Source organism: Oryctolagus cuniculus, chromosome 1 (genome assembly GCF_964237555.1).
Source record: "Oryctolagus cuniculus chromosome 1, mOryCun1.1, whole genome shotgun sequence".
In the NCBI taxonomy this organism is placed as follows: domain Eukaryota; kingdom Metazoa; phylum Chordata; class Mammalia; order Lagomorpha; family Leporidae; genus Oryctolagus; species Oryctolagus cuniculus.
Genome location: NC_091432.1, coordinates 57,563,290 through 57,576,107, shown reverse-complemented (window position 1 = coordinate 57,576,107; position 12,818 = coordinate 57,563,290). Strand labels below are relative to the sequence as shown.

The following is a 12,818-nucleotide window of genomic DNA, read 5'->3' as shown; positions in this document are numbered from 1 at the left end:
TCAGTTCCAGACACTAGCACTGCTCTCTAAGGTCTCTGTGTCCTTTGCACGCGAGTAGAATATATGTCTGGCTACCTCTGTCAAGGGCTCCTTAACCACATTGTTTTTTGTTTTTTTTTTTTAATTTTTTTATTTTTTTGACAGGCAGAGTGGACAGTGAGAGAGAGAGACAGAGAGAAAGGTCTTCCTTTGCCGTTAGTTCACCCTCCAATGGCCGCCGCGGCCGGCGCACCGCGCTGATCCGATGGCAGGAGCCAGGTGCTTTTCCTGGTCTCCCATGGGGTGCAGGGCCCAAGCACCTGGGCCATCCTCCACTGCACTCCCTGGACACAGCAGAGAGCTGGCCTGGAAGAGGGGCAACCGGGACAGAATCCGGCGCCCCAACCGGGACTAGAACCCGGTGTGCCGGCGCCGCTAGGCGGAGGATTAGCCTAGTGAGCCCCGGCGCCGGCCTAACCACATTGTTTTGATGAGGCTCACTTAGGGGAAGACTAAGCTCCTTAAGGGTAAAGGGTGTGTTTTATTCACCTTTGTTTTTTTGTGCCCAGCATGGGGCTTAACCTAGAGCAGGTGCCCCTCAAATGTCTGCTGAATTAAATCAAAGGGGTGAGGTAAACAAACAAATAAACAAAAAACCTAAATATAATTTATTTATTTATCATTTTCTCAAGTTCACATGAAGTTCAAAACTTCAAATGAAGGCAATAGTTAGCCATTACTTTAACAAGCTCACTAGAATGTCAACACAGGTACAGCTTTGAGTTTTCTACACACCGCCTAAAGATGAACACCAGCAAATTGTTGGGGTGGGAGGGGAATGCACAAGGTCATGAATAATCTGCCTAAAACTCAACTCCAAAGGACGTGTGTAGGGCTGGCACTATGGCGTAGCAAGTAAAGCCACCGCCTGCCTTGCTGGCATCCCATATGGGCGCCAGTTGGAGTCCCGGCTGCTCCACTTCTTATCCAGCTCTCTGCTGTAGCCTGGGAAAGCAATGGAAGATGGCCCAAGTCCTTGGGCCCCTATATCCATGTGGGAGACCTGGAAGAAGCTCCTGGCTCTTGGCTTCGGATTGGCGCAGCTCCAGTTGTTGTAGCCAATTGGGGAGTGAACCAGCGGATGGAAGATCTCTCTATCTCAAGCCTTTTCTTCTCTGTGTAACCCTGACTTTCAAATAAATAAATCTTAAAAAAAAAAAAAAGTGTGTGTAACACGCACACATGTCCTCACTGTTGCTGAGATATCCCTGCTTGTGTCTATACACATACACCCTGTGTGACCAAGGTAACAGGGACATTCATGTAGACTGTGAAACACAGGCTTGAACTGATCCCATTACAAATTCCTGTATTGCCACAGTGATTTACCCGCTTCATTCTCCCCTTCCCCTTCCAAAAAATGGGTTGCTGAGCTAAGTTCATGACCACTGACAGTCTTAGGAAGTGCTTAATCTTGAGCGTGTGCTGACCTAACCAGTGAGTTCAGCAAACACGCTATTATCTTTTCTTTCTTTCTTTTTTTGCCCACAACAACTAGGGCTGGTCTGGGCCCAAACTGGGAGCTTGAAACTCAATCAAGGTCTCCCAGGTGGGTAGCAGAAACTCAATTACTTGAGCCATCACAGCTGCTTCCCAGTGTCTGTATTAGTGGGAAGCTGGAGTCAAGAGTCAGAGCCAAAACCAGAAATTAAACTGAGGTATTCAGTTATGGGGTACAGGCACCCTAACCTGTATCTTCATTGTTGGGCCAAGCACCTAGTCCTCTACATTCATTTACAATTGGGTCAGAGGCTACAGGGAGGGCCCTGACTCACCAAGGGAAGCCAGTTGCTTGGTCCAGAAGTTAGGCTCCCAGGTGAATTTGATACTCCAAGGGGAGCCAGGATCTGTGTTACAGCTAGTCTCCAGTAATCGCTGCATCTGAAACACAATCTGACAACAGCACCAAAGGTCATTTATTTGGGCATCTTGTGTCTGGATGAAATTCCCTTTAGCTCACTGTTAGGACAGGTTGAAGAGTTCAAAGTCACAGCTTCTAGCCTCTGGTCAAACCTCACCCCCCACCCTCAACTTTTCATTTCCTTGCATCTTAGTGCCTCCCCATCCTCCCAGCAGATCCCCTTCCTAGTATCATGGCTCTTGGAATTCCTAATAATCCTTTCTCTTCCAGGCCTCAAGTGATTTGTAATTCTCCCTCAGGATATCATTTGCCTAGTAGCCTTATTCATTCTACCATCACCTCAATTCAAAAGCCTAAAAGGGCGGATTTTCTCCAAGTTCCCCACAGGTGTCCTTCTACCTATCAATTTCCATCCCAGTCAATTTCCCTCTTCCTCTGTCAGTGCCTTCATCTGTTTCCCACCACTAATTCCCATTTTTCTAGGACTTTGGCAAATGTCCAACTTATCCTGACATCATCTAGTTAACTAACAACCCAGCCAACATCTTGGCTTCTTACTTACTTTAGCTCCTTAATGTCAGTCAACATCTCTATGTTCAGTTCAGTCACCATACCCTGATCCTATTCATTGTGTAGAACCATCCTATCCATGAGGCCTTGAACTCCAACAACTTCTTTGCTGCTCATAACTAGTTCAGTTCTGAACTCTGCAAGCCCTACTCTTTCAGTCCATAGGGTCTTCCCAGCTTAACATTTCTTCAGTAACACATCACTAGTTCCCTAATCTTCTCCCCGTCACCAATTCCTAACCTTAGCTCAGTCCTGCCATCTCAAGCCCATGTTATCTGGGGCCACTTCAGGCATCAGTAATGTCAGGGGCACTCTGCAGTCCTTCTTGTCACTGCCTTTCTTGTCAGATTCCTCTTCCACTATCCTACTTACAATCTTTCCTTCAGTGTCCCTTACTCAATGCCTCTTATTACCTCCTACTTCACAGAGGAAAAAAGACACCATAAAGGACAGACTCCCCCAACTTGTATCCCTCCTACCTCCACACTTAACTCCGTTACACTGCTCCCTTCCTGTCCTCCAGCTCAGAGGAGGGGAATATCCTTGAAGTGAAGCTGGAGCTCAGAGCACTTCACTGCATCTGCCTCCTCTCTCCCTGCTCTCTCAGTGTGCTCACTCCGCCACACATCTCTGTCTTCAACCTATTCTCCCATATTGCTTGATGTGTGCAAAGTTCCTCCAACCCTCCCCCTTCTCAAGCTACTGACTTCCCTTCTTTTCATTTCTGTCTCTACATCCTCATTTGCCATCATCAGGCTCCTCTTGGTGGCTTTTGCCCTCTTACTTAGAGTGCTCAGAGCTTCTTTCAAAAGATCACCAAGGGGAGCCAATGCTGTGGCGCAATAGGTTAATTCTCTGCCTGCGGCACTGGCATCCCATGGGGCGCCGGTTCTAGTCCCAGCTGATCCAGCTCTGTACTATGGCCTGGGAAAGCAGAAGATGGCCCAAGTGCTTGGGCTCCTGGAAGAAGTTCCTGGCTCCTATCTTTGTATCAGCCCAGTTGTAGCTGTTGTGGCCATTTGGGGAGTGAACCAGCAGATGGAAGAAATTTCTCTCTGTCTCTCCCTCTCTATATCTGTGACTCTACCTCTCAAATAAATAAATAAAATCTTTTTTTAAAAAAAAAGATCACCATGGATTTAGTGATTCCAAAATCTCAAGGCCTCTCTTCACCATTCATCTTCTTTCACCTATATATCCTGGACAACAGTGACCACTCTGAACCACACATTCCTATTTCTCCTCCAACCTCTGACCACTACCTTCAACTCTCCTTCACTCTATGATGAAAATGATGGTATTCAAGACCTTCTCTCTTCTTCTTCCACACACTCTCCCGAGGCTATCCTAACTGATATCTCAGAGACTCCTAAACACAACCCTGACCAATCCTGACATTTCGCTTGACTCTCAGACTCATCTAACAAAGCAGCTTCTGGAAGTCTCCTTTCAGATGCTCTGCCAGCACATTAGACTCAACATATCCAAATATAAACCTCAGAAGCTTCTCTCAAATTCTCCCTTCTCCTGGGCATCACCATCATCCCAAACCCAACATTTCAACATCATCTTCAACTCCTCCTTTCCTCTTAGGCCCCCAGAGCCCAGCAGCTTTCTATGGACTCCTCAGCACATTGTTCACGTCCAGGATAATAATCCTTGAGCTAAAACAAGGAACTACATATTTTCCCAGCTGAGTTACCTGGAAGGAGGTCGGATCATTTCAGCACCTGAGTTCTTTGTGCTATGGGAATGGGTAGAAGGTAGGGTTCTCTTACTATTAACCAAAACACAATGATTGAACTTGAAAGATGGATGGAGGTGCTATCTCACTCCTCTTTTCAACCTAAAGAAAGGCATTTCACTGCCCTTGTGACAGAGATAGTGCTCTCAACTGCTTCAAGTAGGGGATTCCTCTTACCAGTTCCTTGCTGAAAAGGAAAGGGATACTTGTTTTGCTGCAGACAGCCCAATTGATAAAATTCTGCACATGCTCAAACTGACGGTTGAGAACCATGATGCTCTGTAACTGCTGTTCCAGTTTCCGCTTTCTCTCATTAGTAATGCCCTGGGTAGAGACAGAAGACAGAGTTCCTGAGTCCTGTTCTTGGATGACAGTTCACTTGCTTAGGAAGTCTGATGGGCTGTGTTATCAGTGTGGACAATGATGTAATCAGAGGAGACTGCACCCCTGAGAGGAGGGCAGCAGGACAGAGTGCTGCTGCCAGGGGCTGCTGTTGGGTGGAGGAGGAGGGGAGGGAGAGACAGTGGGAGACTTTATAGTGGCAAATATGGAATGAGTGATGAAAGAACTAATGTCTATATTTCTTGTACATAACCTCTGAAGAAGGTCAGTTGTTTCATGTCTCCATGTTCCAATACTATAACCCTGCACAAAGATGGCAGCTCCCTAAAATCTAAAATATTGTTAAGGGTTTAAACTGATTTTCCAGTCTTTAATGAGCTACCATCCCATAATTAGGCTCAACATTTTATGATACCAAAAGCAGAGGCAGGGGGCCAGCACTGTGGCTTAGTAGATAAAGCTGTCACCAGCAGTGCCAGCATCCCATATGGGTGCCAATTCAAATCCCAGTTGCTCCACTTCTAATCCAGCTCTCTGCTATGGCCTGGGAAAGCAGTAGAGGATGGCCCAAGTCCTTGGGCCCCTGCACCCATTCAGAGACCCAGAGGAAGCTCCTGGCTCCCAGTTTTGGATCGGCACAGCTCTGGCCATTGTGTCCAACTGGGGAGTGAACCAGCGGATGGAAGACCTCTCTATCTCTGCTTCTCCTTCTCTCTCCATATGACTCTAACGTTCAAATAAATTATTTTATTTTATTTGAAAGAAAGAGCTACAGAGAGAGGGTCTCCGAACAGGTGCAGGGGCCCAAGGACTTGGGCCATCTTCTACTGCTATCCCAGGCCATAGCAGAGAGCTGGATCAGAAGAGGAGCAGCCAGGACTCCAGGATGCCGGCGCTTCAGGCCAAGGCTTTAACCCACTGCGCCACAGCACCGGCCCCATAAATAAATCTTTAATAAATAAATTTAAAAAAAGGCAGAAGCCAGCACTGTGGCATAGAAGATTAAGCCTCCACCTACAGTGCCAGCATCCCATATGGGTGCTGGTTCAAGTCTCAGCTGCTCCACTTCTGATCCAGCTCCCTGCTAACAGCCTGGGAAAGCAGAAGATGGCCCAGTACTTGGGCCTCTGTACCCATGTGGGAGATGGGTTGAAGCTCCTGGCTCCTGGCTTTGTTCTGGGCCTGGCTGTTGTGGCCATTTAGGAAGTGAACCAGTGGATGGAAGATCTCTTTCTCTCTCTCTCCCTTTATTTCTGCCTTTCAAATAAATCTTTAAAAAAAAAAAGACACAAGAAGCAGCAGAGTTATAGAAATTACATATCTGAATTCTAGCCAGTTTGACATTTGTCTGGTTTCTGACCCGGAGAGGGCGTAGGGCCCATCCATCCAAACCATCTGTCCATATATACCTCCAGTTCCTCTATGAGTCCGTTGGCCTGTTTGTTCAGCTCATTCATCAGAACCATCTTAGCCATTTTGATCTGGTTTTCCACCTTCCTGTGCTGATGCTTCACTTCAAAAATCCTGTAAACATGATGGAAGAAAATACAGTGAGCCTTTCCCACATGGCCTCTGAGGGCTGGGAGACAGCAAACGTAACAGGCAATGAACCAGAGGCTGCCTAGAACAGGGCCTAGAAAGCACCAAATATAAAGAAAAGAGAACCTTCCTCCACCACCCTACCCTTGGCACAACCCAGCACACTTGCTCTAAGTGCACTGAGTTCAACTTGGTTTTCTCCAGATAAACCTCAAATCCAAATCCAGGTCAACTGAGCAGCTCATCAACACCAGAGGCAGGACAGAAAGTGTGAATATGGGTTTGATGTCATGTTGTTACTTGTCTTAAAAAAGAAGACAGGAGGCTGGCGCTGTGGCTCAGTGGGTTAAAGCCCCAGCCTGCAGCACCGGCATCCAATATGGCTGCCCATTTGAGTCCCAGCTGCTCCACAAACAATCTAGTTCCTGTTAATGTGCCTGGAAAAGCAGCAGAGGATGGCCCAAGTGTTTGGGCCCCTGCACCCATGTGGGAGAACTGGCTCAGTTCTGGATGTTGTGGCCATTTGGGTACTGAACCACCAGATGGAAGGTGTCTCTCTTTGTCTCCCCTTCTCTCTATCTCTGTAACTCTGCCTTTCAAATAAATAAATCTTAAAAAAAAAAAAAAAAAAAAAAAAAAAAAGGAAGATGCTACAACAAACTGTGCCATGAGGTGAAAAGAGCATGGATAGAGGGGGCCGGGCACTGTGGCATAGCGGGTGAATCCACCATCTGCGGTGCCGACATCCCATATGGGCGCTCCACTTCCAATCCAGATCTCTTCTATGGCCTGGGAAAGCAGTAGAAGATGGCCCAAGTGCTTGGGCCCCTGCACCCACATGGGAGACCTAGAAGAAGCTCTTGGCTTCATATCGGCACAGCTCCAGCTTTTGCAGCCATCTGGGGAGTGAACCAGTGGATGGAAGCCCTCTCTTTCTCTCTGCATTTCCTTCTCTCTCTGTGTAACTCTGACTTTCAAACAAACAAACAAACAAAAAAGAGTATGGGCAGAGACAGAAAGTAGATTAGTGGTTTCTGCGGAGTAGAGGTGTAAGGGGAATGGAAAGTAATAATAATATATATGGGGTTTCTTCTGGAGGGATGGAAATGTTCTAAAAACAGGTTAACAATTACATATTATTGCATAATTCTGTGAATACACCAAAAATCATTGGATTGTACATTTCAAAGAGTGGTTTAACATATGTAAATTATATCTAACAAAGCTGTTTTAAAAACACAGAGCGTAGGCCTTGAAGTCACCACAGAATGGCTTCCAAACCCAGCCCAGTCACTGATTAGCTGTGTGACCTCAGATAAGTCACCTAACCTCTCTGAAGCTTAGTCTCCTCATCTGTAAAATGGAGTCAATCCCTGATTGGAAGAATAGAACAAAAGAATATACCCACGATGCCCAAGCCAGTGCCTGCCATGTGTTGAGCTCTCATTACATACTACTTGCTCTTCTTGTGAAAAAATAAAATAAAGTCAGAGTTCACATTATTTGTAGATTTGTATGGAAAACGCCAGGAAATGGGTGATAAAGAACAAATTGCAGCCAGCGCCGTGGCTCAATAGGCTAATCCTCCACCTAGCGGCGCCGGCACACCGGGTTCTAGGCCCGGTCGGGGCGCCGGATTCTGTCCCGGTTGCCCCTCTTCCAGGCCAGCTCTCTGCTGTGGCCAGGGAGTGCAGTGGAGGATGGCCCAAGTGCTTGGGCCCTGCACCCCATGGGAGACCAGGAGAAGCACCTGGCTCCTGCCTTCGGATCAGCGCGGTGTGCAGGCCGCAGTGCGCCAGCCGTGGCGGCCATTGGAGGGTGAACCAACGGCAAAAGGAAGACCTTTCTCTCTGTCTCTCTCTCACTAACCACTCTGCCTGTCAAAAAAAAAAAAAAAAAAAAAAAAGAACAAATTGCCATGAACTTGCTACATCCTCATGATAAACATGGTCTCTTCTCCAGTATCTACTCTGCATTCTCATTCTCAAGCACTTATTTCTGGCTCACTCATAATGCACATACTGTAGTCCAGACTCACTCCAATTGTACTGATCCAGTTTTGTGGGGAGCAAACCGGACTAGACTGAGTTACTGGAATTAAGACTTATTCTATGCATCTGCTCTCCCACAATATGGCGCTGGGAGAGAAGTAAACAGCTTCCGCACAGCTGCCTCCAGTTCAACCAATAAACTGTAGGACTTGCTCCTGATTGGAGAGCAGCGTACTCGGTGTGTGGGCAGCCGAGTTAGGATTGGCGAAGGAGGACTATAAAGGAGGAGAGAGACGGCATGCACCGGGGAACATCTAGGGGGAACATCTAAGGGGAACACCTGTGCAGCCCCCGAGAAGAGCCGGCCGGCGGTGTGCCGCTCCCCTGCGGAAGTGGGGAATGTGGCCAGGGGGAACTGCCCTTCCACGGAGGTGGAAGGGATAGTAGCCAACCCGGGAAGAACCAGCAGCAAACCCGGGGAGGGCCGAGCAGACGAAAGAACAGCACAGGGTCCTGTGTCGTTCCTCCACGAAGACGGGGAGCGACATAATGGTGCCGTGACTCGGATATGAAGCCTAGGCAGGGTTTAGTGTCGTTCCTCCACGAAGAGGGGGAGCGACACAGTTTGACCTCAGTCACCAAGCGATGCCCCAAGGATCCCACAATGGCTCTGAGACTAGGGTCAAGACACACGTCTTCTAGGACATGTGCCCACATCTGCTTAACCACAGATACGTCCTCTTCATAGGGACTACCTCTGACAACCTGGTACTGAACCCAGGATGTGAGGGAAGGAGCATTTCCAGCAATGGCAAAGAACTAGCCTGTGCTACCTGTCCTCGATTTGCTTTGCAGATGTCTGTAGACTGGATTTCTTATGTGCCACCTGCGTAGTCACACTTTCCAGAAGCATCCTCTGGTTTTGCAATACTTCTTCAACATGTCTGCACCTGGAGAGGAGGCAAGGAAAAGGCAAAGGAGACCTGAGTCCTACTCTGAGTATACCAGCCAAGCAGAAATCCCCAGAGCGCACCATCTCTGCCAGGCCTAGGGAGGCCATGGGACATCTAGGGAAAGTCAAAGGCACTACAGGCTCTTGGCCCATTAGGCCTTTTCCAGAGTAGCCTACAAGAGCGGAGAAAAACTTCAGCCCAAGGGGCTGAAGGTTGGCCTGGGCAGAGAGAGGATTTTGATGCATGGGGAGTCCAGAACCCTCCAAGCACACTCCAGGCAGTCACCAGCCCCACCTGTGTTCTTTGTGTTCCACCATTAGACAGCTATGGCAGGTGAGCACGTCACAGGTCTCGCAGAACAGCTTGAGTACTTCCTGTGTGTGTAGAGGACAGTACAAAGCAAAGTCCCCAGAACCACCATTCACTCCTGCCAGAGAAGATGGAGAAAGTGAGATTCTCTCACTAGCACAGATCTCTCAGCTAAATCCTGCTAAGCAGCCCTCGGCTCTCCTTGGACACCGCAGAGACACAGAGCTTGTGAGAAGGTGATGCAAACAGAGGATGCCTCTTTCCAGCAGTGAGGGTCCATGGGCACGAGGAAGAATTCAGGTTTAGCTTGGGTGGATTTGCTCTGCCGCCCAGAAACAGACCCCATGAAGCCCCAGCATCCCACCACCTGCCAGGGGTTGAGGACAGGGCTTTCTACTGCTGCACATGGATCTCCTGCAGAATAATGAATCCTCCAAAATTAACCTAAACTCTTCATTAATCAGGATTCAGTTATTGTGGGGCTAAAACCAGCTATCAGCCTTGCCAGGTTACAGGCTAGATCACAAATTTGATTCCCATGTGTCTGACAAACGTAAATCCCCTCACTCCCCTCCCCACCACCACCACAATTCAAAAGCCTTGGGAACAGACTTTCAGGAAGTGTCTTTTTTTTTTTTTTTTTTTTTTTTTTTGGGACAGGCAGAGTGGACAGTGAGAGAGAGAGACAGAGAGAAAGGTCTTCCTTTTGCCGTTGGTTCACCCTCCAATGGCCGCCACGGTTGGCGCGCTGCGGCCAGCGCATCACACTGATCCGAAGGCAGGAGCCAGGTACTTCTCCTGGTCTCCCATGGGGTGCAGGGCCCAAGCACTTGGGCCATCCTCCACTGCCTTCCCGGGCCACAGCAGAGAGCTGGCCTGGAAGAGGGGCAACCGGGACAGAATCCGGCGCCCCGACCGGGACTAGAACCCGGTGTGCCAGCACCACAAGGCGGAGGATTAGCCTATTGAGCCGCGGCGCCGGCCAGGAAGTGTCATTTAAAAGAGATAGTCCTGGGGCCAGTGCTGTGGCCTGGCAGGTAAAAGCTGCCGCCTGCAGTGTTGGCATCCCATATGGGTGCCGGTTCTAGTCCCGGCTGCTCCACTTCCGATTCAGCTCTCTGCTGTGGCCTGGGAAAGCAGTGGAAGATGGTCCAAGTCCTTGGGCCCCTGTACCCGCATGGGAGACCCAGAAGACGCTCCTGGATCCTGGCTTTGGATCAGCACAGCTCAGGCCGTTGCGGACAATTGGAGAGCAAACTAGTGGATGGAAGACTTCTCTCTCTCTCTCTCTCTCTCTCTCTCTCCTTCTCTCTCTGTAACTCTGACTTTCAAATAAATAAATCTTTAAAAAAATTAAAAGAGTTAGTGCTAGATGGACAAATGGACAAGCTCTGACCCCTGAACTCCCACCACTGCTAACCTAAACAAACGACAAAACAGAAATGCAGCATGATTGTTCTAAACAGAGGTGGAACACAGGGAACTCATCTAGCTCCCATGGTAATTCAAGACCATTCTCCCACATTCTCACCACATTCACGTACCCCGACTCCCCATGGGGGAGAGGCTAGACTCTGAAGGAAACTTCCTTCCTCTGGGAAAGACTCTGGGGCTACCCTTTCTTTCCTTCCCAGCAGGGAAACAAGGTCAGAGTTATTGACAAGGACTTTTGCACCAGGGCATGGGAGCCAGTGGGGAGAGCGGGCTGTGGTACCTGGTGATCCTTTCTGGGTCCGGGGAAAGAGTGGGCCCCCAGGTCCAGGGCTGTGCTGGTGCTCCTCAGTGCAGGAACTGCACAGCCAGCGATTGCAGTAAGTGCACAGGATATGTGCTGCCTTCTTCTCCTTGCACTCGGAGCAGTTCTGGAAGCAGAGAGTTCTGGAGTTACTGACAATGTCCTCATTCGGCCTCTATAAGTGACCAACTCTCTAGGGACTGAGGTCCTATAGGGCTGTTCCTCTACTACTTTGAAGTGTAGTCTATTCTGGAGAGCAGCCTTGGAGTGAGAAGTCAGGGCTTGGAGGGAAAGCATCCTTTTTGACCTAAAAGAACAAAGGCTGCCTTGGGGCTGGTCATACTATCCCCTGCCTGAAGCTGAGGATACCCAGATGAATAAGCCAGCCCGGGCAGGTGGTACCCATCACTGTTGTGATAAAGGATGCAGCAGGTGCTAAGAAAGAAAAGAGTGGCCACCAAAGTTTTCACAAACAGATAACATTTGAATTGGATATTGAATGACTAGTACACTACTCTCAGGTGGATGATGGAAGATAACAGAGGGAAAGCACAGGCAAAACCAAAACAATTCAACATGCCTGCAGAGGGGAGAAAGTCCCAGATACAAAGGGATGATCAAGTACAGCCATGAAAGAGCAAGTACAGGTGGAATTTCAGAGCTGTGATTCCACACCTGGAGTCTGCCTGGCCTGAGAGCCCCTTGTTCTCTCCTAGTCCAAGTGCTGGCTCATTTGGTCAGCAAATATCTTGCCAGAGCTGATGTAAAAACATTAGAAGTTTTGGAAACAACTGAGTCATACAAGCCACCAAATTGGAGCTGATCCTAAAAGTCTCACTGATTAAACTTGAAGTTAACAGTATGTAGAACCATCTCCGTAGCACCCAGCTCAGAGCCTGATACAGGCAGACAGTCAGTAAGAATTAGATGCAGGGACAAGCGAGTAAATAAGTGAGTGAACAAAATAACAAAATCGAGTAGCAAGGAAACCACAGTGGTGAGATGAACAGAAGGGGCACCACTCAGTACGTGACGGGCAATCTAAGGAACGAGGGGCAAAGGTGACAGCTGGCAAATGGGCTCAAGACTAATGAGCTCATTTAATCTAGGTTTGTACGTGAATTTCAATTAAGGGGGGGGGGGGAATAAAAGCCCAGTACTGATATTTCTCAGTAAGAGCTCTGAGAGAGAGAGACAAACACTTGGATACATTAAGTGGTCCTTAATGTACCTTCAGATACATTCACCTTCTGCCAAAGCACTGACAACAACAAAAGGGTGACAGCCTATAATTTTCACTTAACAGAAAACTCCTACTTTGCTTTCCCCATTTCAAACGTTTTTATTGTCTTCTAGATAGAAGGATGGATAGGTTGATGGCTAGGCAAATTGATGGAGGAGTATTAAGTCAGATGGAGTAATGAGTGGACAGACCCTTAAGGACAGGATCATCACAGATTCCTGAAAGACAGCAGTTTTGCTTCTTTCTTTGTCTGGACTTACCCTGGCCATCTTGGGTTGCCTGGTAGGAAAGCACTGCAGGAAAAAATGCTCAGTTACATCCCTGGTAAGGTACACTCGCTTACACCCTGGACAGGAGATGAGCTCTGGTCGGGGAAAGAAAGCACAGTCAAGACAACAAAGCAGACTATACATGAGGTCTAGACAGAGGCTCTCTAGTGCACAATACCTACTTGTGCCACAATGAGCTGTATTCGATGCTACAGCCTGCATT

At 48.3% G+C, this 12,818-nt stretch overlaps 1 protein-coding gene across 12 annotated transcripts in view; it reads right to left on the bottom strand.

The window, feature by feature from the left end:
* The window catches only part of TRIM66 (tripartite motif containing 66), an 82,851-nt gene that overhangs the window by 33,944 nt on the left and 36,089 nt on the right, over positions 1 to 12,818 (bottom strand). For 10 of the 12 annotated variants that reach the window (XM_017345225.3, XM_051824007.2, XM_051824013.2 and 7 more), the window contains 7 exons: positions 12,587 to 12,690; positions 11,063 to 11,210; positions 9,334 to 9,466; positions 8,920 to 9,036; positions 5,966 to 6,080; positions 4,392 to 4,538; positions 1,815 to 1,932 (listed from right to left, as the gene is read on the bottom strand). In XM_017345225.3, the coding sequence (XP_017200714.2) occupies positions 1,815 to 1,932; positions 4,392 to 4,538; positions 5,966 to 6,080; positions 8,920 to 9,036; positions 9,334 to 9,466; positions 11,063 to 11,210; positions 12,587 to 12,595 (787 nt within the window). In that variant the 5' untranslated portion in view covers positions 12,596 to 12,690. The remainder of the gene's footprint in view (positions 1 to 1,814; positions 1,933 to 4,391; positions 4,539 to 5,965; positions 6,081 to 8,919; positions 9,037 to 9,333; positions 9,467 to 11,062; positions 11,211 to 12,586; positions 12,691 to 12,818) is intronic. The other 2 variants (XM_070073681.1, XM_051824032.2) reach the window with 2 other exon arrangements.